Genomic DNA, 26,559 nt, shown 5'->3' with positions numbered 1-26,559 from the left:
TTTTAAAATTCTTTTTGCCAACAGTCCAAAGATGAGCAAGTTGGGTGAATTGGCCACGCTAACTAGACAGCATACGTTTAGGGTGAGAGCGAAAAAGTTTAAAAGGGACCTAAGGGGCAACCTTTTCACACAAGGGTGGTGGGTGTATGGAATGAGCTGCCAGAGGAAGTGGTGGAGGCTGGTACAATTACAACATTAAAAAGGCACGTAGATGGATATATCAGTAGGAAGGGTTTAGAGGGATATGGGCCAAGTGCTGGCAAATAGGACTAGATTAGGTTAGGATATCTGGTCAGCATGGGCGAGTTGGACCAAAGGGTCTGTGTTTCCATGCTGTACATTCTCTCTCTAAATAGCCCGTAATGCTAGGTGCATTAGTCAGAGGGAAATGGGTCTGGCTGGGTTACTTTTCGGAGGGTTGGTGTGGACTGGTTGGGCTGAAGGGCCTGTTTCCACACTGTAGGGAATCTAATCAAGGGATTGCCAGTTTCCCCAGAGTGAAGAGAGTGTTTACTAATTTAAAAAAATTCCAAACAACATCGATGTCAAAGAAGACTGGGCCCGATTTTTAAAACACACTTACATTTTGACAGGAGCTGGACAACATTAGACTTCCCCTGCAGCAGCTCTCCTCAGAGAGAACCGCCCTCTCATTCTCGATGGTTTCCCAACCAGCAAGAATTCTCAGACAGCCTGCACCTCCCAGACAATCACACCTCGCCTCGTTTTCAGCAAGTCCATCCGGACGGGAATGCCACACACTGAGCAGCAGAAAAACAACTCCACACAGAGCACGGATTACACAGGCCTCTGTCAACAATCCTCTTCTATTCCCTTCCTGGGTAGCCCCACTGCAGAATCAGGCTGATCTGAGCGTTCATGAACATTTCACTGTGTAAGGTTTGTACATACCCCATTCTTTCACTCAGCCTGCACTCTGACGTCCTATGCAAATGCTGACACTTAGTGAACAGTCCGCAGACTGGAGGAGAGAATTAAGAGGAACTCTGGGTCTATTCCTGGGGATTGGCATCACTAGCATCCAACCGACTGCTGCACTATCTTCATCCAGTTTATCCACACGTAGCACACCAATTGCAATTACTAGCCAATCAGAATGGCCAGGGAGTGGGAATTTTTATTAATATTTGTAAAACTATTACAACAAAACAACAGTACAATATAAATTGCAACATTAAGATAAGAGATTGTAATAACGTGAAAGCGTTCAGGCAGAATTTGAAAAACAAAGCGGTGTCTTATCTGTGGCGTTTGTCTCAGCTCCGGCTATCCTGCAGCCTTGGTTCTCGGTCCAAGACTGTGGGTTGCCATCTTACTATTTTAAGGGAGTTAAGCACAAGAGAATGCTACCTTGCAAATAAGATGTGAGGTGTTGTTTGCCCGCTTGGGTGGATATATAAAAAAAGTCTCTGGACATTTGAAGAACACAGGGAGAGTTCTCCTCTGTTCTGGTCAACATCTATCCCTATAAAAAGCGGGCGGCATGGTGGCTCAGTGGTCAGCACTGCTGCCTCACAGCGCCAGGGACCCAGGTTCAATTCCCGCCTCGGGCAACTGTCTGTGTGGTGTTTGCACGTTCTCCCAGTGTCTGCGTGGGTTTCCTCTAGGCGCTCCAGTTTCCTCCCACAGTCCAAAGAATTGCAGGTCAGGTGAATTGGCCATGCTAAATTGCCCATCGTGTTAGGTGCACTAGTCGGGGCAAATGTAGGGGAATGGGTCTGTGGGGGTTGCTCTTCGGAAGGTCGGTGTGGACTTGTTGGGCCAAAGGGCCACACTGTAGGGAATCTAATCTAAAAATGGACAATTTTACATTTTACCTCATCTGCCAGAACTTTAGCCTTTCACTTAACCTCTTTTTTGGTAGCCTTCTTACCTTCACTTCACAACTTGCTATTTGTGTCACCAACAAATGCTGCAACCATACCTTCCAACCCATCAATTAGATCATTTGTATAAATTGTGAACAGTGAAAACCCTAGTACCGATCCCCATAGGACAACATTTATTACTTCCGGCTAACCTGAAAGCCATCCAAGTATGCCTTCTGTCTGCTTTCCGTTAAGCAGTCAATCTTCCATCCATTTCCACATTACACTCTACATGAACTTTTATTTTCTACAATAACACTTGATGCTTCCTTTTATTCACAATGTGTGGGACTTTCTCAAAAGAACTCCAATAGATTGGTCACAAGATTTTCTCTCCACAAACCCACACTGACTGCCTGATTACCTTGTATTTATGCAAGTGCTCTGCTATAACTTCTATATTAGCAGCTAACATTTGCCCTAAGACACATGTTAAGCTAACTGGCCTGTAGTTACCTGCCTTCTGTCACACTCCCTTCCAGATGAAAACAGTTAGAATTGCTATCTTCCAAACTGTTAAGCCTGTCCCTGAATCCAGGGAGTTTTACCAAATGAAAATATATGCAAATATCTCAATCGCCACTTCTTTCAAGGCCCAAGAATTAAATTAATCAGGATCCAGGGACTTGCCAGCCTGCAACTCCAGCAATTTAGTCAGTATCACTTCTCCTTTGTGGTTCCTTAACTCTACGCCTTTCAACTCTCGATCAATTATTGATTTAATTTCATTAACAGGGCAATTCTACCACCATGCCCATTTGCCTGTCCTTTCAATGCAACGTGTATCATTGGATATTTGGTTCGCAGCTCTGATCCCCTTGCAGCCACAACATCATCTATTTCAATCTACACAACAAACTCATTTACCTTGTTTTGTATAATGCACACACCCTCAGTCCTTTGTTGATTGTCCCCCTTTCTCACTGTTGTCCGTTTATCTGCTGAACCTGAAATTAGATTCCTGATTCTTTCCATACTCAGTCCTATTACTTGTTTAAACAGAGGGCAAGTCCAAGTCCATTCTTGTACCTTCTTTCACTTGGTAGAATGCATCTATTTGGAGATTATCTCTGTAAATGTCTGCTGCTTCAACTCTATTGACCTATCCTTTACCGTAATTTGCCACTTTAGCTAGCTCTGCTTTCATGCATTTATAATTTCCCTTAGTTTAGTTTTAAAGAGTTTCAGACCCACACCTCTCTCCTTCAAACTGAAGGAATATTCTATCACATTATCATTGCTGCCGCTCCAGAGTGCCATAACTTCAAAGTCCTTAATTAATCCCATCCCTCTGCACAAAACTAAATCTTGCATAGCCCTTTGGCTCCAGAACATGTGGTTTGAAGTAACTGATAGAGGCTGATCTATATAAATTTTCCAGTCTATACATAGATCAAGATCTCTAATGGTCACCACTATGCCTTTCTCACAAAGTCCCATTATTATTATCTTTATGATTCACCCTGAAATGTAGTTACTGTGAGAGGGCCTGCATATCATGCCCACAAGTGATTCCTTGCCCTTATCATTTCTCATCTCTACACAAGCCATCCCCACATCCTGCCACTAAATTGAGAACCTCTCTCGCCATAATGCTAGTATCAATGATTGGAGCTACCCCCATCTTTAATAAACGTGCTGAACATCTTAATTGTCCTCTACCCTTCAATATTCCATATCATCCTGCCAGCAATGGCTTCCAGATCATATTTGCACATTTCTATTTGTACTCGATCTTCTGTTTTGTCTCAAATGTTGCATGCATTCAGATAAGGTCTTTGAAGTTGTTTTTATTCTTTTTGCAACCTTTACCATTATAGGTTGATTGACTCTTAGATTTATACACTCCCCACCTCCCCTTGCTCCCCTCACCCCTCCCCTAACCCAGTCAGAGGAACCAGTTTCAGCTAGTTCTTTAAGCAAGTCCAACTGTCCTACACTGGAGAGTTTGTTAAAGGCTAGGAGTCTTAGAATTTAAATTGTAGATTTCAGCTAAATGCAATTTACAACCAAAATCAGACTTGTACAAAAAGATTAGACCTTTTACTCAAGTGCCTGCTGTCAGTCCATTCTTGATAACTAAATTTATTGACACAAGTCATATTTAATTAAACTTTTATAATCCTAAAGGTAAGGATTGTCAATTTGGCATAATACATGGCTAAATAGAGAACATCTTTCTATATAATGCTAATATAAATGATTGAAGCCAACCCCATCTTTAATAATGATCCTGAACATCTTAAATAACCTGTACCCTTCAGGATTTCACATCATTTAAAACTCTAGACCATATGGTATGAGGTTAGTACCCCAAGAGGAGACCATTAGCCAAATTAGCAAGATGAAAAAAACAGTGCCTATCTGTCCTGTTGGGAGCAAATGCTGACCATGAATATCTACATCTCGAACAGAAATCACTGGAGAAATTCAACAGATCTGGGCAGCATCAGTAAAGATGAATAGAGCGTAAACATTTCGAGTCCAGTTACCTTTCTCTTAAGGGTCATGGGACTAAAAAAACATCTGGAGTTCTTTGGTAAATCTTGACACTTGATAATAAAATATTGATAATAAAATTTAATTATTTCCCATCAAAGGTGTAGTAGCTCTACCTAATGTTTTTGAGTGTAAACAAAAATTGGAAATAAACAGCTAAACTATAAGTTTTAAGCCCTTCTCCTTGTGACCACATCTGTCCTGCTCAAAATTATTCTGTACCAAAGAAAATGCAAACCAGCACCGTTCATATCTCAAGATCTGTAACATCTGTAAACAAACTATGTTCTCACTATAAACGGATGTTTAGGAGAGGAAATGTGCATGTTAAGCAAAATAGTTTGCAACAGCAATTATGAGTCAAACACGTTTACAGCTTAACCACAATAACAGAAGGACAACACTAAAGCATATTGGTGGGTATGAAATTCCCATGCTATATCTTGCGGACATATAAATCCTTGAAAACATGGGTTATTTGAGACTTTGAACTAAAGGATTGCAGATGCTAGGTATATAGGGTCTACATCCCAAGGACTAGCAGATCATATCAAACATCATATCCTTTCCACTGTTCAAAGCAGGTACTGACCATTGCCAACCAGCCCATGATTGGAAAGTCCAAAGCAGTGTCCAAAATTAGAAATGATTATGTGATTGGACAACATTTGCTAAATATCCCTGTCCATGCTAAGAGCTATGCTGACAATCAACTAAAACAGTCATTTGGGCTCAGTGTGGTGCCACTGCACTGGTTGGACATCACATCTGTTAATAGAGTCCCATAGATGTGTTGCACTTACTCCAGGTCAAAACAATTGAAAGCCATTCTCTCATTTTTTGGCCGATGTGTTAACCAGTATACATGCTTGGTTTAAGTTAAATAAAACTTGACAGTTATCTGACCGGCAAAATCTAAGTGGGGCATTCATATCTACCCCCATCATTCATGTCTACTTGCCAACCAATCAGCTCTCACTTCTTAGATGCCATGGAAAAGTTGTTGGCCCTTGTGAATTGCCTTTGTAAGTGCAAGATGAAAAGCTTTGACAGAATGGGTCTTTTTTTTAAAGCAATACTCAAGTTCTGTATTACCAATGACAAAGCACCACTGATACACTTGAAAACTTAACACTCAAGTGATAATTGGTATTAAAAGACAAGGATTGCTTGTAAGGGTAAAAAGTTAAACTGTACCACTGACAGAACACACACGGTAATGCAATAGGAGTGGTAAATAAAGGTACTCTTCAGTTAATCAATTGTAAATAAGCTGGCCAGTGGAAGGGCCACTCCATGAACACTGCACCTGTTCTAGCATCAGCCTAGTCAAATAAAATTAGAAGGCCTTTGGAACGTGACATGAAACTTCTCATTTTTGAGTCTGTTCTCATCAGACAATGCTCATTGCCCAGGGTAATGTCAACTGTCCAGCACAATCCTTTAAATGGATCGCTTACTCTACAATCTTCTAGTTGTTGCAATACTATAGTGAAGTGTGGAAAGTCATTTACCCTGGTTGCACCTTGAGGTATGTTTGACATTTCATAAAGAGATGTTAAGGAGCAGATCCACTGGAACAGGAAACAAAGACTCGCATTCTCCAACTATTTACTCTACAGAGGTTTGAGTTAACTAGAAAATATTTTTTAAAAAAGCCCAAAACAGCAGGAGAGTACTTTTTCCACATCTGTAAAACTTCAGATTAGGAGGGGTGCAGAACAAGGTGATCTCAGGTCAGCACATTCCCATCACTGACTGCAGCAGCAGTTTAAAACACCAGCAGATTTGTAGCCTAAACACTGTCCAGTATCATTAGCTGAACACGGTTTGCTGCAGGCACTAATTTCCAATCTTAAATTGAGAAATACCCAGAAAGTTCCTTAATCATGAGCCTGCTTTTATTCCTCTACCTTGTTTAATTAGTTCACATTGACACGACACCCACTGGAACAGGGAATGACAATGGACATGTCATTTTCCACATGTGTGAACACAAACAGCCTGATGGCATTTCTTTGTCATCTTAAAATCATCTATGAATCATAGCACTTCATAATGAAAGTAGTAATTTATTCATGTCATCTCTTCGACCAGTTAAATAAATATCTACACAATTCAAAAAGGGAATAAATTGGAACATTAAACATAGTATTGGAAATATGCTACAAAATGACCTCAAAGCATTGTACATTTTCCACGACAGGTAGTATACTTTACTGTGTACTTTCATTTGTTGATATTTGATAGATTGGGTGGGGGCTACCACTGAGAATGCAAAGTCAGGAAGAGGGAAAATCTTGCACATTGCACGCAGAATTCTGAAATAAGCTACATTCTTTGAATTTTGCAGCGGGTGAGAAGGCTACATATGGCATAAAATGCTTGTGACCTATTGCATTTCTGATTTAGACACGTGCCCCTGGTTTCTCTCAATTTGGGATATCACTCCTGGACTGGCTCCCTAAAAGACCAAGAACAAAGCAACCAGGGTTCCTCCACACACTTTAAACGTTTGTTTTCTCTGAAGACTTATTCCATTCTATTTACAAGTTATTGCAGATTAAACTTTGACCAATTTCTGCTAGGACAGTGCCATAGCCGAACAACACACTTTATAAAAAGAAAACAATTTCTTCCCCGCTTCTTATGATCATAAATTTATCCCCAAGTTAGCGACACACCAAACAGCATGACATTTCCAGCTTTCAATCATCTACCTCTCTTTATCGTACTGAAGACAGTCCAGATTGCTTCACTCTCCTTTCACTAGGAAAGCCTCATCTCTGGAACCATGACAGAATTCTACATTTATTCCAAAGATTTGACAACGTTCCTAGAGAAAGGCCATCTTCCCCAGGCCACCTTCCCCACTACCATCCCCATAAATATGGACAGAATATTTCAACTATGGTGCAAGTCAATGATTTAATCGTATTATGCATCATATCTGTCCTTTCCAACTCTGGACCCTATTTTAAAAAGTTAGGGCAGACATTTTTTTTTAGTTTTAGTCTTGTTAACTTGCCCTCCTGCTTGAAATTTTATATATTTGCACCTTCAAGTCTCTCTGCTTCCCTACTTACTTTGAAGTTTAATCACATAGCTTCCATTTCATTTTCTTCCTCCCAAAAACATGTCACTTCATATTTAAGCAAGCACTTCACTGCCGAAAACTTACATTCAGCCTCTTTCAGATGAAACACTCACCAGAGTCTTGAAACGTGTGCACGTTTTTACATTATGCCTCTTATGCAGAAGTCATGATTTATGTATGAGAGCAATATTAACTCAGGGAAACCCATTTATTACATTCCTCCAGCTCAAAAATGCATCCAACAGCCAAAATGCTCTATCCATTTTATTTAAGCCAATTCTCGATCCATGCTGCCACATTCCTTTCAACAATGGGTTTCTTAATTTTAAGCAAATCTTCTTGTGGGTCACAACTCAAACACCTTTACAAAAGCAGGGCACAGAAAATTCAACTGATATCCTTCATCAACAACTCTTTCCTCAAAGAACTATTACAATTTCTCAGAAATAACTTGATCTTTATAGATGTGGCTGAGTTTGGACTGTTCTAAGGGGAGCATTATTTTGTTTCATCTGGTTGATTATTTAGTCAAAGTCTTGCCTTGACATATGAAAAGAACTGATGTTGGTCCATTGACATGGTGTAACTTCCACACACATCAGTCCATTGCATGCGATCACAAAATCTCCTGGGAAAGGGGAGAAAAAGATAACAATTGAAAAAAATCCAACAGTTTCTAGGTGATGAATGACCCAATCTAAAACTTCAACACACAGTAATGTGCAGCTACCTAGGCTTCACAAAATGAATTCCCTCCCTAAATAATTGACCCCTCTCCTTCCAGAGTAAAGCTCTATTGTTTATCTAACCACTTCCTCCTTAGAGAGCTTGGCATAAAATGCATTTGATCCCAGTCTCAGGTTTCTATTCTAAAGACATGGTCGAAATGAAAGGCTGCAGATTTCATTTTAAATGTGAACTCAACTTGCCCCCTATCTTTCCTTCAGTACAGCACGGCTTCAGGGGTAGGGTGAAAACCACTAAACCTGATCAAAGATCATTTTCAACCAAGAAATCAATTGGAAATATTTAAATAAACAATAAACCACTGCTTAGACTGAACGTCATTACCATGCCCAGCTTCACTGTATGAAAAGGATTCGAAACTGCTGATTCTTTAGTGTCTATTAGAAGGGAAAGGGAAAGAGGCGAGGAGAGTCAAAACAGAAAAAGACAAGGAGAGGAGTGTTTGGCAAGCACATAGTTGCGATGATCTGTATTTACAACCAAACTCAAGGCCAACAATCAGGCAAAACGCCCAGAGCACCAACACAAATACTGCGTACTCTGGTGACGATGTTCTACATACAGGTCTGTGCACTCAGACGTTACTGCATTAGTCACAGATCATTTATTTGGGGAAAGGAGTCTTGTTCACAGTCAGTGTAACCCCCATTGGCCAAATAACTTTCCCATTTATGCACAGCTGCAGTGACAACACATTTGCTGCTTTGAGATTTGGACTGCTGTCATCAAAGCACAGAACTGTCCAGATTACATACCTCATTTCCCCGATTGTTGCGAAATTCCAGCCCAAAATAATCACTCTCGACAAGGTTGAGACGGTGGCAGATTTCATCAATCAGACCCTGGCCATAAGCTTTTTGCTGTAGAAGGAGAATTACAGACATAACAAAAGTAAGAACCATCACATCAATTTTCACTTTGACAGCATTTTTAAAAACACAGTGAAACATACTCAGGCATTTCAACAGAATGGTTTCCAACAATATTCGACACTGAACTCCAATAGAGCTGCAGGTTAGAGATACAGGGACAAAAAGGCAAGGAGGAGAAGGGAAAAAACAGATGACGTTTCCAAAAGTGTCACTGGACCTGGAGACCGCTAGCACAGGGGTGGTGAGTGAATATGATTTGGTACAAACAGCACAGTCCCAGATAAGCTCAGGTATTTTAGGCATTGGAAGTGATTTCCTCAAATTCCAGTAGCAGCAGTTACTGTTTTATACCTGTATACTGTTGCATTGTTTTGGAACTTGAGGATAAAATATCAAAACAACAGCACTTTAAAAAGGAGGAAGGCAGACAAAGGCAGTGACCACATGGTCAGAGAAAGAAACCCATACTGCTACCAGACACAGCAGTAAATCTGCACAGTTACTGCCTTTGCAGTTTCAGTTCAAGTATCTCTGGATATCAGAGTGTATCTAGGAAAAATTAACAAACAGCAAAATTCACAGCTGACCTTCGAGGAACCTGTGTGGGAGAGCTCACAGCACAGGAACAGATAAGTGCATAGTTTTTAAGTGGAGCCTTGTTATAAATCTACAATAGTGAGTAGAGTGGGTTCTTTCTGGATTACATTTTATTGAGATCTGTCCCTTGATTAATATTTATGACTTATATTTTTAAAATTTAAGTTAGCCTGGAGCAGTGTTCTGTTTAGAGCAATGGACGGTGCTATTTTCTGGGTCAGTAGATTGTGAAGGAGCAAAGATGGCCTTTAGTACAGCGATGTGCTCTTCATATTGGATGTGGGAGTTGACGAAGAGTTTCCATGATGATTATGTCTGCAGGAAGTGTCTTTTGTTGCAAATCTGATCAGATGGCATGGATTGGCAGTTAGATGCAATAAGGAATTTACATGAGTAAGAGGTGTGATGGATGCCAGTTATAGAAGGGAGAAAAACCACAGATACACAGTCAGACAGATCTGTTAACTCCAAAAAAGGTAGGAGGGATAGGCAGGTAGTGCAGGAGTCTCCTGTGGCTATCCCAATCTCAAACAAGTATGTTGTTTTAGAAAATATGGGGGGGGGGGGGGGGGGGGGGGGTGGACTTTCAGGGGAATGAAGCACCAACAGCCAAGTTTCTGGTATCGAGACTGGCTCTAATGTAATGAGGGGTACGTCTGGTTCGAAGCAATCGATTGTGATTGGGGACTCTCTAGTCTGAGGCACAGACAGACATTTCTGCAGCCAGCAGCAAAAAAATCAGAATGGTGCACTGCCTCCCTAGTGCCAGGGTCAAGGATATCTTGGAGAGGGTGCAGATTGTATTCAAAGGGGAGAGGGACCAGCAGGAGGACATTGTACACATTGGAGCTAATGACATAGGAAGGATGAGATTCTGAAGGGACAATATAGAAAGTTGGCAGGAACTCAAAGGAGATCAGAAGGTAGTAATACCTGGACTACTCCCATGCTACAAGCTAGTGAGGGTAGGAATAGGAGGACAGAGCAGATGAATGCGTGGCTGAGGAGCTGGTGCAGAGGAGAGGCGTTCACAGTTTTGGATCATTGGTATTTCTTCCGGGGTAGAAGTGATCTGTACGAGGAGGATGGATTGCACCTGAATTGGAAAAGGACTAAAATACTGGCAGGGAGATTTGCAAGAGCCACTTGGCAGGGTTTAAACTAGTATGGTGGGTGACTGGGGCTCAGAAATAGTGAGGAAAGATTAATCTGAGACGGGTACAGCAGGGAAAAGGAGTGAGTCAAACAGTCAGGACAGGCAGGAACAAAGCAGAGTACAAGGTAGGACTGACAAATTAAACTGCATTTACTTCAATGCAAGAGGCCTACAGGGAAGGCAGATGAACTCAGGGCAAGTTTAGGAACACGGGACTGGGAAATCATAGCAATTACAGAGACAGGCTCAGGGATGGACAGGACAGGCAGCTTAATGTTCCAGGATACAAATGCTACAGGAAGGATAGAAAGGCGGGGGGGCAAAGAGGAGAGGGAAAGGGATAGCATTACAGCTGTACTTAGGGAGGATATTCCAGGGAAGTTATTTAGGTGGAACTGAGAAATAAGAAAGGGACAATTACCTTATTGGGACTGTATTATAGACCCCTCCCCAATAGTCAGCAGGAAATTGAAAAACAAATTTCTAAGGAGATCTCAGTTACCCTGTGAGAATAATAGGGCAGTAATGGTAGGGGATTTTAACTTTCCATACATTGACTGGGACTGCCATAGTGTTAAGGGTTTAGATGGGGAGGAATTTGTTAAGTGTATACAAGATGATTTTCTGATTCAGTATGTGGATATACCTACTAGAGAAGGTGCAAAACGTTACCTATTCTTGGGAAATAAGGCAGGGCAGGTGACTGAGGTGTCAGTGGGAGCGTACTTTGGGGCCAGTGACCATAATTCTATTAGTTTTAAAATAGAAATGGACAAGGATAGACCAGATCAAAAAGTTGAAGTGCTAAATTGGAAGTAGGCCAATCTTGACGGTATTAGGCAAGGACTTTCAAAAGTTGATTTGAGGGCAGATGCTCACAGGTGAAGTGACAGCTGGAAAACAGGAAGCCTTCAGAAATGAGATAACGAGAGTCCAGAGACAGTATGTTCCTGCTAGGGTGAAAGGAAAGGCTGGTACATGTAAGGAATGCTGGATGAGTAGAGAAATTGAGGTTTTGGTTAAGATGAAGAAGGAAGCATATGTCAAGTATAGACAGCAGAGATTGAGTCAATCCTAAGAAGAGTAAAATGGCAGGAGGAGTATCTTTAAAAGGGAAATCAGGAGGGGAAAAAAGTGGACGTGAGCTAGCTTTGGCAAATCGGAATAAGGAAAATCCAAAAGGGATTTTAGAAATATACTAAGGATAAAAAGGCAACTAGGGAGAGAACAGGGCCTCTCGAAGATCAGCAAGGCAGCCTATATGTGGAACCACAGGCGATATTAAATGAGTATTGTGCATCAATGTTTACTGTGGAGAAGGACACGAAATATAGAGAATGTGGGGAAATAGATGGTGACATCTTGAAAAACGTCCATATTACAAAAGGTAGTGGTGCTGGATGTCTTGAAACACAAAGGTGTATAAATCCCCAGAACCTGATCAGGTGTACCCTCGGACTCTATGGGAAGCTAGAGAAGTGATTGCTGGGCCCCTTGCTGAGATATTTGTGTCATCGATAGTCACAGGTGAGGTGGCAGAAGACTGGAAGGTGGCTAACGTGGTGCTACTATTTATGAAAGGTCGTAAGGAAAAGGCCAGGGAACTATTGATCGGTGAGCCTGACCTCAGTCATGGGCAAGATGTTGGAGGGGATTCTGAGGGACAGGATTTACATTTATTTGGAAAGGCAAGGATAGGTTAGGGATAGTCAACATGGCTGTGTGCATGGGAAATCATTTCTCACTAACTTGATTGAGTTTTTTTGAAGAAATAATGAAGAGATTGATGAGGACAGAGTGTGGATGTGATCTATATGGACTTCAGTACAGCGTTCAACAAGGTTCCTCACGGTAGACTGGTTAGCAAGGTTAGGTCTCGGAATACCGGGAGAACTAACTATTTAGATACAGAACAGGCTCGAAGGTAGAAGACAGAGGGTTAGTGGTGGTGGAGGGTTACTTTTCAGACTGGAGGCCTGTGACCAATGGTGTACCACAAGGATCAGAGATGGGTTCACTGCTTTTTGACAATTATAAAAATAATTTGGATGTGAACATAGGAGGTATAGTTAGTAAGTTTGCAGATGACACCAAAATTGGGAGGTGTAGTGGACAGCGAAGGAGGTTACCTCAGAGTATAATGGGATATTCACCAGAAGGGCTAATGGGCCAAGAAGTTTAGATAAATGTAAGGTGCTGCATTTTAGAATGGCAATTCGGAGCAGTACTTATACACTTAATGGTAAGGTCCTGAGGAGTGTTGCTGAACAAAGAGACCTTGGAGTGCAGGTTCATAGCTCGTTGAAAGTGGAGATGCAGGTAGATAAGACAGTGAAGAAGGCATTTAGTATGCTTTCCTTTATTGGAAAGAGCCTTGATAATACAGGAATTGGGAGGTGATATTACGGCTATACAGGACATTGGTTAGGCCACTTTTGGAATATTGCATGCAATTCTGGTCTCTCTCCTACCGTAAGGATTTTGTGAAACTTGAAAAGGGTTCAGAAAAGACTTACAAGGATATTGCCAAGGTTGGCCGATTTGAGCCAGAGGTAGAAGCTGAATAGGCTGGGGCTGTTTGCCCTGGAGCGTTGGAGGCTGAGGGGTGACCTTATAGAGATTTATAAAATCATGAGGAGCATGGATAGGGTAAACAGACGTGATATTTTCCCTGGGGTGGGGGTGGAGTCCAGAACTAGACGGCATAGGTTTAGGGCGAGAGGGGAAAAGGTTAAAAGGGACTTATGTGGCAACCTGTTCACACAGAGGGTGGTGCATGTATGGAATGAGCTGCCAGAGGAAGTGGTTGAGCTTGGTACAACTGTAACATTTGAGAGGCATATGGATGGGTATATGAATAGGAAGGGTTCAGAGGGATATGGACTAAGTGCTGGCAAATGGGACTAGATTAGGTTAGGATATTTGGTCGGCATGGGTGAGTTGAACTGAAAGGTCTATTTTTGTGCTGTGCATCTCTATAACTGTATGATTGGAAGACAGAAGGGACCTTTAGTCAAGTGTAGATGAAACTTAAATATGAGTTAGGACTTCAGCTGCAGATGAATTGACACAGAGGTAGAGCCAAGCAATATTACAAAGATAGAAGCAGGTGGTCCTGGAGAGGATACTGACTCCAAATTCTGATCAGGGTCTAAGATAACACCAAAATGGTGATCAATGTCTCAGCTATAGACAGTTGCCAGAGTCAGGGATAGGGTCAGTACTTAGGGATCACAGATTATGACAGGGACCAAAAATAATGGCTTCTGTCTTCCCAATTCTTGGCTGGAGGGCACTTCTACTCATCTAATACTGGGAGCCAGACAAGCACTGTGACAAACTAGAGACAATGGAAACACTGAAGGTACTGGTCGTGAAGTAAAGCTGGTGTCATCAGCATGCATGAGAAATGCCATGTTGCGTATCCAAATTACATTATCATGAGACAGTGTGCAAAGGAGAATGAGAGTGACAAGGATAGATCTATGGGAATCTACAACAGTAACAGAATAGGAGCAAGAGAAAGAAATGGTAGGTGTTTCTTTGACTGGTTTGATAAGAGTGAAATCAGATTAGTGTAGTTCTATCCAGCTCAGCTCCTGAGTCAAGGTACTGGATGAAGATTGAGGGGTTTATTGTAATAAAGAGAAAATTGGGTCAAGAATGCAGAAAAGCAATAATTTAATAGGTTATTTTCACTCGCAATGCTGTTTGCAAATTTGACAAGAGCCATTTCGGTACTACAACAGGGGGATTAGCCCGATTCAAAGATTCATGGAAGGAATCAGAGTTACAACATAGCCAAGCTGGGTATAGATCTGCAAGGCCACAACACATTTGAGACCTTTGGTCAGGGAAGGAAGGATGGAGATGAGGAACAGAGAGTATGGCAACGACAGAATGGGAGCCAATAACTGACAAGAAAACATTAATATAGTTATCATGTGGGCCAGGAGATGCAGCATATGGAGAAGGTGACTTCAAAGTGGGCATGAGTCAAAGATGAGAGCTAAAGGCAAAAGCCACCTTACAGCAAGTTCGTCCAACATACTATAGAAAAAGGAAAGAGAAGATACAGAAGGAAGCAAATCTTACAGATACACCAGCTGTCCACCATCACTCAAGTCTGCATCGCTGACTTAAATGTGCTGAGACAAAGGCACAATGGGGAACAAGAGTGAGCGGAATAGTTTTAAGGAAGAATAGGGCAATGATGGAGGTGACGGTATAACTGAGGGAAACAATATCTGCAGAAAGAGAGTCAGAAGTGTGCAAGGACCTAGATGACTTGAGGTGCACAGGGATGGGAAAAAGCAAGAGGCTTTTCCAGGGGTCAGAGATTGTATAGTTAGGAGAAAGAAGGGGATGTGCAGCAAAATTAATAATTTATACAAGAAAATGATACTTGTGTCAGTCACTGATAAAAGTAAGGTGGAAACTAGAGATGGAATGTTGAAGACAGAATGCTACAGGAGAGTTTACACACTGGGGCAGCTTAAAGGAGGATAAGGAGGCAATGAAGACGAGGAGAGAATAGAGGTGCATGCTGAAATCACAAAGTTAAGAAGTCACTCAGTGCAGAGGTCAAGGAAGGAAAGCAGTGAAGATAGCTGATTACGAAATTTGGCAGGGCACTCAAGCGGGGAGATAATACAAAAGATTTTAAATGAAAATTGAGAAGGGGGATCAGTGAAATATTCCAAGGATGAGAGCTGGCACAAGAGCAATGTACATAACTATAATAAATAGTATATTCTAACAATATTATGAGTAGCCTGTTAACACACAAGGACAGTTTTGAAGGGTTATGTTAGCTGCGTTTCGCTTTAATCATACACGATTGACATTTGCAGGAATGTCAGGTACTTTCAGGGGCAATGGTTCAATACCTATAGGTATTCTTACAGTTCTCCAGTATGTAGATACATACACATTATGTAGGTTACTACCTCATGACCAAGGTCAGGTGTCCCTTTTCCTTAGAAAGCTGACAGGCAAAGTTTGGCCAATTTCTGAACATTGTCCATCATCTTCCACTCCTCTTTCAAGTTGAATGTGTTCTTGCTGAAGGACTGGCCACAGGACATGATCCTCAAGTGACTGATGTCTGACTCTTCTAATCATCTATAACTTTCAACAACTTCTCCTCCTCCTTGCTGAGCCACAATCTAACACATCAGCTTTCGCTGTCAGGTTTTAAGGATGAACATACTTTTGCTGAAGGACAGTCTGTTGTCTATATCAAGAGAACCTGTTGCCCAACAGTTTCCATTTCCAGGCCCCAACACACAATGCTCTTGATCATGTTGATAGTGCTAAGAGTAAACACTCCAGCATATTTCTCAGATCCAAACTGTTAGTGTAATTTCTAGCAGGTTAGCACAAATACTCAATAGCCCTATATGACCCTGTCTCAAAACAGGTCCGTTACCATGACAGATTACCACATTTGCAATTCCTCCCTAAGAATACTGTCCTTCAACATTATAACTTTTACAAGAATACTCAGTGAGATGGATACTATGTCTCATCAGCTACTAAATGCCACTTCTAAATCACTTAAAAAGTATAGCACTGCAGCCTCCACCTGATAAGCAGTTGATTGCAGACTGCTATAATTCTTTGGTTTTGCTCTTGATCCCAAATGTAATGTTGAATCACAGATCCTTCCTGGCATCTCCCTTTCTCTGATATCGGAGTAAAAGTCTCACAGGCATAAGCCTTCCAGAACCTCACTTAAGCCATGATACAGAAGTCTAGCGTCACAACGACACCAGTGTGATCAGTGTGCTCCACGAACTGTGAATATGAATAGTTCACTCGGCTCCTTTTTAGTCTTTCAACTGTTCCAATTTAAAAATAACCAGCAGCAAAGCTTTAGTTTTAAGCAAGATAAAGGTTAGTTTATTACACAACTATTGCTGAAAGTTACTAAGTACAAAGCAATGAAGGTCTTAGTTAAAAATACATAAACATTAAACATAAATGTACATAATTCATTCTTCCAAAGTATATTTTAAGATTAGTTTATCATTGCCATCGAGAATTTTTTTCTAAGGCAAGGGAGTTGAAAACTTGACGCAAGAATTCAGGTGTGATGGCGTCTGCAGTTGAATAGTTGGAGGTTGCCTCCACCATTGGAGTAAGCAGATTGTATTCCTGGAGGGACTGAAGGGTCACACATTTAAGACAGAGATGAGAAGGAATTTCTTCTCTCACAGGGTAGTGAATCTGTGGAATACTTTACCACAGAAGGTTGTCAAGGTTGGGTCATTAAGTCTATTCAAGGCTGAGATAGACAGATTTTTTAAGGGAATCAAGAGTTTATGGGAAAAAGGCAAAAAAGTGGAGATGAAAATGATCAGATCAGCCATGATCCCACTGTATGGTGCAGCAGACACGATGGGCTGAATGGCCTACCTCGGCTCCACTGTTTTACAGTCTAAGAGGGTGCTGACGCATTGGGCTATATTTGGCATGAATGTGCAGCAAGAATAGTTAATGTCAATCTTAATTCTCAGACTAAGCAGATAGATTTTGACTGGTCACAGCATTACAGAGGATGCAGAGTTTGGCTGGATCAAGAAGCCTATCTTCAAAAGAGATGCAATGTATATAAAAGTTCTTTTTGCTCACATAAAGCATGGTTGAGTACTTACATACATAGCTTCTAATATGCAGAGTGCAACATATTGTGAGCCCAGTTAATGATCTTAAATCAGTTTTTAATGTAATTCATAGCACAGTCCCATTTATTTAGTAAATGATTTCCTTGTGAATAGGAACCTAGCCATCCAATCACAGAGTAAGCTTGACACAGAGGTAGGGCATAACCAAAGTATTCTGCATGATAACAGGAGAAAATCCCCACATGGCTTCCCCCCTAACAAGATGCTGCCACTATGCCAAAGAGACCGTTTGGCCAACCACACCAATGAATAATGTGATATAGGAGTTCGTGCTAGTGAGAGTCCGGGTCTGTAGTCCAATGGCTGGAGGACAGTATCAAACAACATATCTCATGAACCATTTGCAGCTGGCAGACTACTTATAGGCAACAAGCCTCAGAAAAGTATACCTATCATCAGGTGTGATTATGCTATTGGAAACTATTTACTAAATAATCCAGATTGTGCTAATAGCTACACCAGAAACCAACTTAAGATCATCGGGCAGAGGTGATGCATTCGAGTGTTAGCCACTACATACATAAATACTTAAGACCTTGTTTTATGTAGGCAAATGAAACTTGAAAAAGGTACAATGCATGTATAAAGAAAGGGTTCACGGATCCAGCCAAACTCCAAATATCCTCATGGCAATGCCCTGAGCAATCAAAATCAACCTTTCAAATCTAAAAATTCTGATTGGCAGTTAACTGCTCTTGCTGTAGCTCCTGCCAATTAAGATGTAATAAATTAGCATCTCCTCTCATTCAGTATAAAATGGTGTCTTGTTTCAAGTCGGTTTCCTGCATCCTGATCGAATGAGTGCAAGACAAAAAGCTTTAACATCTACTCTGTTACGGCACTGTTTCAAGTTCTTTAATACCAACAATTTATCAAAAGTGATGTCCATTTTATAAAGTCAAATTAGCCTTCTTTACAACATACATATATAATTACACAGACATCATATCAGACACTTAAGCATCAGAGGGAATTCAACAACCAAAGGATCAAAACTGGATCATAGCTTCTCATCTGATGCCCACAATATTTTTTCCCTTGTTGGTGGTGATCAGCTTTCAGCAGTTGTTCCTTTGATGTTGTTGAACTTAACCACATGGAATGGCTACCTCCAGGGACTAAGTCTCCAGAATTGTGCAGTTACAGTTACAATGAGATGGGAAGATTTCTAAGGAATGTTGTATAACATCTATTCCTCCTTATAAGTGGTTCAATATATAATTTGATGTTCTGGGATAGGACACTTCAATGGATACTCAGAATATCTACAAATGGCTCCCCTCTATTTGTGTTACAGTTGAGGCTTAGAATGTAACGGTGATATTCTTAGAATGCAAACATGGGGCACTCTTACGTAACTATTCAATCCAACCTAAGGATATAAAAACACTACTCAAACATAAGGAAATACATTAGCTGTTTTAGTCTGAAGGAGAAAGTGAGGACTGCAGATGCTGGGGATCAAAGCTTAAAAATGCGTTGCTGGAAAAGCACAGTAGGTCAGGCAGCATCAAAAGAGAAGGAGAATCGACGTTTCGGGCATAAGCCCTTCTTCAGGAATGAGGAGGATGTGCCAAGCAGGCTAAGGACTTGGGGGAGGGGCGTTGGGAATGCAATAGGTGGAAGGAGGTTAAGGTGAGGGTGATAGGCCAGAGAGGAGGTGGGGTTGAAGAGGTCAGGAAGAAAATTGCAGGTCAAGAAGGCGGTGCTGAGTCTGAGGGTTGGGACTAAGAAAAGGTGGATGGTGGGGGGGGGGGAAGAATGAGGAAGCTGGAGAAATCTGTATTCATCCCCTGTGGTTGGAGGATTCCTAGGCGGAAGATGAGTCACGCTTCCTCCAGGCATCGTGTTGCCATGGTCTGGCGATGGAGGCGGCCAAGGACCTGCATGTCCTTGGCGGAGTGGGAGGGGGAATTAAAGTGTTCAGCCACAGGGCAGTTGGGTTGGTTGGTGCAGGTGTCCCAGAGGCATTCTCTGAAACGTTCCGCAAGTAGGCGGCCTGTCTCCCCAATGTATAAGAGGCCACATCGGGTGTAGCGGATGCAGTAAATGATGTATGTGGAGGTGCAGGTGAATTTCTGATGGATATTGAAGGAGCCCTTGGGGCCTTGGAGGGAAGTGAGGGGGGAGGTGTGGGCGCAAGTTTTGCATTTTTTGCGGTTGCAGGGGAAGGTGCCGGGAGTGGAGGTTGGGTTGTTGGGGGGTGTGGATCTGACAAGGGAGGCGCAGAGGGAGTGGTCTTTCCGGAACGCTGATAGGGGTGGGGAGGGAATATATATCCTTGGTGGTGGGGTCCGTTTGGAGGTGGCAGAAATGACGAAGGATTATCCGACGTATCTGGAGGTTGGTGGGGTGGTAGGTGAGGACTAGTGGGATTCTGTCCTGGTGGCGATTAGAGGGGCGGGGTTCAAGGGCAGAGGAGCGGGAAGTGGAGGAGATGTGGTGGAGAGCATAGTCAACCACGTCTGAGGGGAAATTGCGGTCTTTGAAGAAGGTTTTAGTCTGAAGACAATTTGCAGCGATTGGCTACAGTTCAAAAAACTTAATAGTTTAGCATGCAGCTCAATTAAATCCAAATTGAAGAATGCATTAGTAAAGCCAATCCTCAGAATATGGTGCAGCTCCTGACAAGCAAGGAATCAGACTGTTCTGAGAAGTTGATTCTATAAACCTGAAACTGCAACAGCAAATTGGAACTAGGACTTTTGCCCATCACTCTTTCACTTTGATATTTATGTTGTTGCTCTTGCCGTAGCATGGCTGTAGCAACTTTAAACAGTTCACATTTTTTGAATGTTAACACTGCCAAAAATGGAATACAAGCAGACAGATTTGGTTCATAAATTTAATCTGAGAGCACTCCACCAGTCACTCTGGGATTTCTCTTAAAGCCAGTTTTAAAAAAAACAAAAAGGCTGAAATTCAAAGCAGATCTTCAAAAATAAAGCAAGCTCCTCAGTCAGGACGTATACTTACATGAAACCAATATTTATCAGGTTCATTAATAATTGGGACTCAATTTTTTGTAATGAGATTAGGATTCAGCTCAGATGAGAAGTTATTTGTCAGTAATCTATATTGTACAAATAAACAGTCTTTTTGTAATTACACCTTGGACTGCTAGGAGAAAGGAATGAAGAGCTTATGGTCGAAACACTCTCCTGCTCCTTGGATGCTGCCTGACCGGCTGTGAATTTCCAGCACCACACTTTTTGACTCTCATTAACCGATGCCCACCATGTCCACCAAAGACTGACAAAATGGAGCCAAATGTAGTGGGTTGCTAGAATTTTGCATGCGCATGGACGCAGGGTCTGGGACAGTGGAGTACATCACGGCCAGCAGCAGCACTGGGACCTGTGATTTCCATCCCTGACCCTGCATGCAAGGAAATTCTGAAAAACATAAATATCACATTCAAAACATTAACTCAGTTTCTTTCTGCAGATGGTGCCAGACTTTAATTTCTTCAGCCATTTCTGTTTTTATTACTAAAATTATGCCATTGTCCAACTGGATAAAATTCATGGGAAAGGATTTCTAAATATAAAACTGCACTGTGTTCTTAGAGAGAGAGCCACCCCATTTAATTAAAGGCCTACCCACTCCAGAAAACAGCCACACAAATTACTAGTAATCCAATCAACCCACTAGTTGTGGGGATCAAACCACTCCACACCTCCCCCAAAGTCTTTGATTAACTTCCACATTCATGTGAAAATTGACCAGCAGCAACAGCAGCTCCCCAAGAACAGGAACCATTGCATTCATCTTTGATGCTTTTAAAAACCAGGCTTACCAGTTAAAAGTTAGAAGAATTTACTGCCTTTTAATTAGTGGTATTTGACAAGAGGGTTATGTTCATTTGTTCCCATTATAGAGAATTTTTTTTTTAGAAACAGAATAATGAAGTTAAAACTGTTCTTTTTTAAAAATCACAAAACACGTGTACTTTTGATGGGTTGCAATGTTCTCTCCCCCAGCTAGACACAAATACATTCTCCAGATGGCTTTAATGGCCCATTTATACTGGGAATTGCTTCCTGCACACACAGATCATTTAAACATTCTGTTCAGTAGCATTTACATTAAGCAGCTTTCACACAAGAGGACACCAAGCCAGAGGGAAAAAACATTTGGTGCTACACAGGCATAAGGCTAAGAAACGAAAAGTATTGCGAATTCCCAAGAACTGGATTTACAGTCTCATCTTGAGGTTGTGCAGCACAAAAGCAGACTGTGAAGAGGAAAGGGATTCTGTACCAGCTACAAACTACACAAGAACCCACACTGCACCAGAACACAGAGTCAGCTTCTATACATACCTTGGGTAGCAATTTTACTTAGATAGCAAAGGAGCAAGACCAGGTTCACACAAGTGCATAACCCATAGTAGATCCCAGATCACAAACCAATACATGACTCCATTGGGATAGAAAAAACAGATTAAGAGATGCCAGTAAATGGGTTTTAAAAAACAGGAATGAGAATTGGAATGATTACAGAGAGCACCAAAAATGAGGCAAGATAATAAGGAGTGGAAAGATAAAATATGTAGGAAAAGTGTGCATGAGGATGGATAGCAAATATCAAAGTAAAACAGTTGTGGGCCTATAAAATACAAATCAAATAGGACATTAATTTGGGTGAGGATATTGGTGTTGAATCATTCTTCAGAATGAAGCATTCAGTTATAGGGATATTAGTGAAGAGAACTAAATGGAAATTAATGCAAACATTAAAGCACATTATTTCAATCCAAGCAAGTTGAATTAAATCAACAAACTAATTCGCCCATTATTTTGGCCCATCTAGCTTTCTGCTTTCATAGTCCATCAGCAATCTGCACTTATCATGGCCTTGTGCGCCATGATTTAACCTTATGGAATGTACAGCCAATTGTCAGATAACCAACATGTGCACTGCACAGATGGCAGCAATGTCAGCACACCAAAGTCTATTCATTTCTGTGACTCAACCTTCAAGGATTTGACTGTAAAGCTGTATTCCATGCATGCATGAGTGGTGACACAGTATTAATTTTAAGGAATTTTATATACTTCTCTGACGCAAGAGAAAATGAAGAATAGCAAGGAAGAACAATTGAACATACAAAATTAAGTATTTTTCACTGTAATCACTTATGTTGTGCAGGTAAATAGCAGCTATTAACACTGCAATATCCCACAAAAGAAAACGTAATAGGGTCAATGTTCTTTCAAGAATATTCAGCATGAACTTACTTCCTCCCCACAGTTCCTGCCTGACTTGCTATGTCAGCACTTTCTACTGGTATTCAGTGTTCTACCATCTACAGTATTTTGATATTAAGCAGCTAGTTCAGTTCCTCTTCAAATAGACCATAACATCTTCTGTAATCATAAGCAGACCAGGGTCCTAGTTAACATTTCTTCCAAATAACACTACCAGCAGTTCTGCATACCCTCAGCAGTGCGCTTAAAACATCACCCCAGTTCAAATCCCAAGAGTATGAAACGTTTTTTTTTAAATCAGCCTTAGAATCCACCAGATTTTTTACTCCATGGTCACCTTGACTTCCAGGTTGAAAATTAATTAATTATCAAACTGCAGCAATGAGAAGTTTGAATAATGCTGTGACATGTGTAAAGGAGTAGATACTGACCTAGATAACAGAAAACGAAAGACAATCCAGTCTGTCTGACCAGCTGTTACATTTCCTGCTTTCTGCCAGAATAGTATTACTACTGCTGGACCTGAATAGGTAAGACCGTTAACCTTTTATAAAAATCTAATTTTGTTTGGAGTTAGCATTTTACAGAAATCTTGTTAAATTCAGGGGTTTAAATTCTTTTGAAGTACAAGATTACTTTTCAAATTTAATGGCAACCCAGAATTTACCCCTAAGAAAACACTGCACAGCTGAGACCCAGGTAATGTTCTAGGGACCCAGGTTCAAATTCAAAATCTGGAATGAACAGTTTATTGATGACTATGCCCTTAAAGACATTGACTCTAGACTCTCAGCAATGTGGTTGACCCTCAACTGGGATAAGCGATAAAGGCTGACCTAGCCAGCACTGCCCTCATCCTGTGAATGAATAAACAGCTCTCAGATAGGTAGTTGAGAGGTGGGTTAGATACTTAATTGTCTTCATTTGAGAGTGTCTCAAACATCTGGGGTCAGTGCAAGTTTCAATCCTGTTCAATACCATTTTTCTTATTTTAAAAGATGCTGAATGGTTTGATACTAAATGGATGCCTCATAGATGTTATAGGAAGAGGAAGTAACAAAGACAATTGATGAGGGCAGAGCAGTAGATGTGATCTATACGGACTTCAGTAAAGCATTCAACAAGGTTCCCCACGAGAGACTGATTAGCAAGGTTAGATCACATGGAATACAGGGAAAACTAGCCATTTGGATACAGAACTGACTCAAAGGTAGAAGACAGAGGCTGGTGATGGAGGGTTATTTTCAGACAGGAGGCCTGTGACCAGTGGAGTGCCACAAGGATCAGTGCTGGGTTCTCTACCTTTTGTCATTTACATAAATGATTTGGATGCAAGCATAAGAGGTACAGTTAATAAGTTTGCGAATGACAAAGTTGGAGAGAGAGTGGATAGCGAAGAGGGTTACCTCAGATTACAACAGGATCTGGACCAGATGGGCCAATGGGCTGAGAAGTGGCAGATGGAGTTTAATTCAGATAAATGCGAGGTGCTGCATTTTGGGAAAGTAAATCTAAGCAGGACTTATCCACTTAATGGTAAGGTCCTAGGGAGTGTTGCTGAACAAAGAGACCTTGGAGTGCAGGTTCATAGCTCCTTGAAAGTGGAGTCACAGGTAGATAGGATAGTGAAGGCAGCGTTTGGTACGCTTTCCGTTATTGGTCAGAGTATGGAGTACAGGAGTTGGGAGGTCATGTTGCAGCTGTACAGGACATTGGTTAGACCACTGTTGGAATATTGTATGCAATTCTGGTCTCCTACCTATCGGAAAGATGTTGTGAAACTTGAAAGGGTTCAGAAAAGGTTTACAAGGATGTTGCCAGGGTTGGAGGGTTTGAGCTATAGGGAGAGGCTGAACAGGCTGGGGCTGTTTTCCCTGGAGCATCAGAGGCTGAGGGGTGACCTTATAGAGGTTTACAAAATTATGAGGGGCATGGATAGGGTAAATAGGCAAAGTATTTTCCCTGGGGTGGGGGGAGTCCAGAACTAGAGGGCATAAGGTTTAGGGTGAGGGGGAAAAGGGTATAAAAAGAGACCTAAGGGGCAACTTTTTCATGCAAAGAGTGGTAGGTGTATGGAATGAGCTGCCAGAGGATATGGTGGAGGCTGGTACAATTACAACATTTAAGAGGCATTTGGATGGGTATATGAATAGGAAAGGTTTGGAGGGATATGGGCCGGGTGCTGGCAGGTGAGACTATATTGGGTTGGGATATCTAGTCGACATGAACGGGTTGGACCGAAGGGTCTGTTTCCATGCTGTACATCTCTATGATGTGATTATATAGTTGCCATGTCCCACAAGACCATAAGACAGAGATGACTGGTGGTGGTCTAACTGAAGGGGGTGGATCACCATACCTCAGGCAAGGCAAGAAATTGAGAAGCAGTGTCAATAAAGCAAGGGAGGAAACAGCAGGGGCACTGGCAATAATTTTCAATTTCTCTCTGGCCACAGCAGAAGTGCTATGGGGACTGGTGGTCAGCCAATAAAGGACCAATATTCAAGAATTGAGCAAAGGACAAACTCAGGAAACTACAAGCCAGTTAGTCTCAGTGATGGAGAAACTCTTGGAAGCAATTCTGAGGGATAGAATTAATCTGTTATTGGAAAAGCAGGGATTAAATCAAGGAAAGTCAGCATGGTTTCATTAAGGGGAAGTCATGTCTGACCAATTTGAATGAATTTTTCAAAGATGTGACCAAGTTCATAAATGACAATCTACTTGGACTTTAAGGTTTTCCATAAGATCTCACATGGGAGACTAATCACAATAACCGTCCATGGGATCTAAGGAAATGTGGCAAATTGGATCCAGAGTTGGTTGAGTGGCAGCAAGTAGACAGTCATGGTCAAGGAGCATTTTGTAGCTGGAAGTCTGTGCCCCATGGACTTCCAGAGACCAGCATTAGAGCCCTGGTATTGTAGTACATATGAACAATTTATACCTTAATTAAAGAGTTGGCATTAAGTTTATGGATGATACAAAAATTGGTAGAGTGGCAAACAGGATAGTCTTAGGCTACAGGAAAATATAGAGCCAGTCAGTGGCAAATGGAAATCAATCTGAATAAGTTTAGTGATGCACTTGACTGGGAAAAACAAGGCACTGGGAAGCAGAGGATCAGCAGGACTTTGGTGTGCACATCTTAAGACAGGCAGAAAAAGTAGTTAAAGCTTCATATGGGATACTTTCTTTTTGTTAGCCAAGGCACATGGGAGGAAATTGTATAAAATGTTCGTTAGGCCAAGTCTAGAGCATTGCACACATTTCAGGAACCCAGATTATAGAAGGGCTGAGAGTGCACTGGAGAGAGTGCAGAGCAGATTTCCCAGAATGCTGCCCTGGGACTGGGGTTGCTTTCCTTCGAGCAGAGGAGATTGAGGAGGATGGGATTAAGATGTACAGCATTATGAGGGCCATTATAAGGTAAGGAGCAGGTAATTTACAGAGGATGAAAGAAAACAGTTTTTTTACTTGGAGGTTGGTGGGACTCTGGAACTCACTACCTGTTAGGGTGGTAGAGGCAGAAATCTTCAAACATTTAAGTAGTGTTTTGGTGTAAACCTGCAACACTAAGGCATACAAGGTTATGGGCCAAATGCTGGATTAGAATAATGAGGTGATTGTTTTTGGTTTGGGAGTGTGGGTTCATGGCCACTTGCACAAGTACTGGAGAAAGTGGAATCTGTATCATTGAATTGGTCTATATCTGAACCATGTTGTGGCTGATATTCTTGCAAGCTGTATAATTAGAAGATTTCAAACAAAGTAGTTCATAATTCTCACATGGAATGTGG

At 41.5% G+C, this 26,559-nt stretch overlaps 1 protein-coding gene across 7 annotated transcripts in view; it reads right to left on the bottom strand.

The window, feature by feature from the left end:
* farp2 (FERM, RhoGEF and pleckstrin domain protein 2) overlaps positions 1-26,559 on the bottom strand; it is a 178,206-nt gene that overhangs the window by 115,742 nt on the left and 35,905 nt on the right. For 6 of the 7 annotated variants that reach the window (XM_072573162.1, XM_072573165.1, XM_072573164.1 and 3 more), the window contains one exon: positions 8,988-9,092. In XM_072573162.1, the coding sequence (XP_072429263.1) occupies positions 8,988-9,092 (105 nt within the window). Of the gene's footprint in view, positions 1-8,987; positions 9,093-26,559 lie in introns of those variants that run through there. The other variant, XM_072573167.1, reaches the window with a different exon arrangement.

This window comes from Chiloscyllium punctatum, chromosome 6 (assembly GCF_047496795.1).
Source record: "Chiloscyllium punctatum isolate Juve2018m chromosome 6, sChiPun1.3, whole genome shotgun sequence".
Taxonomy (NCBI): Eukaryota; Metazoa; Chordata; class Chondrichthyes; order Orectolobiformes; family Hemiscylliidae; genus Chiloscyllium; species Chiloscyllium punctatum.
This window is presented reverse-complemented; position numbering and strand designations above follow the sequence as displayed.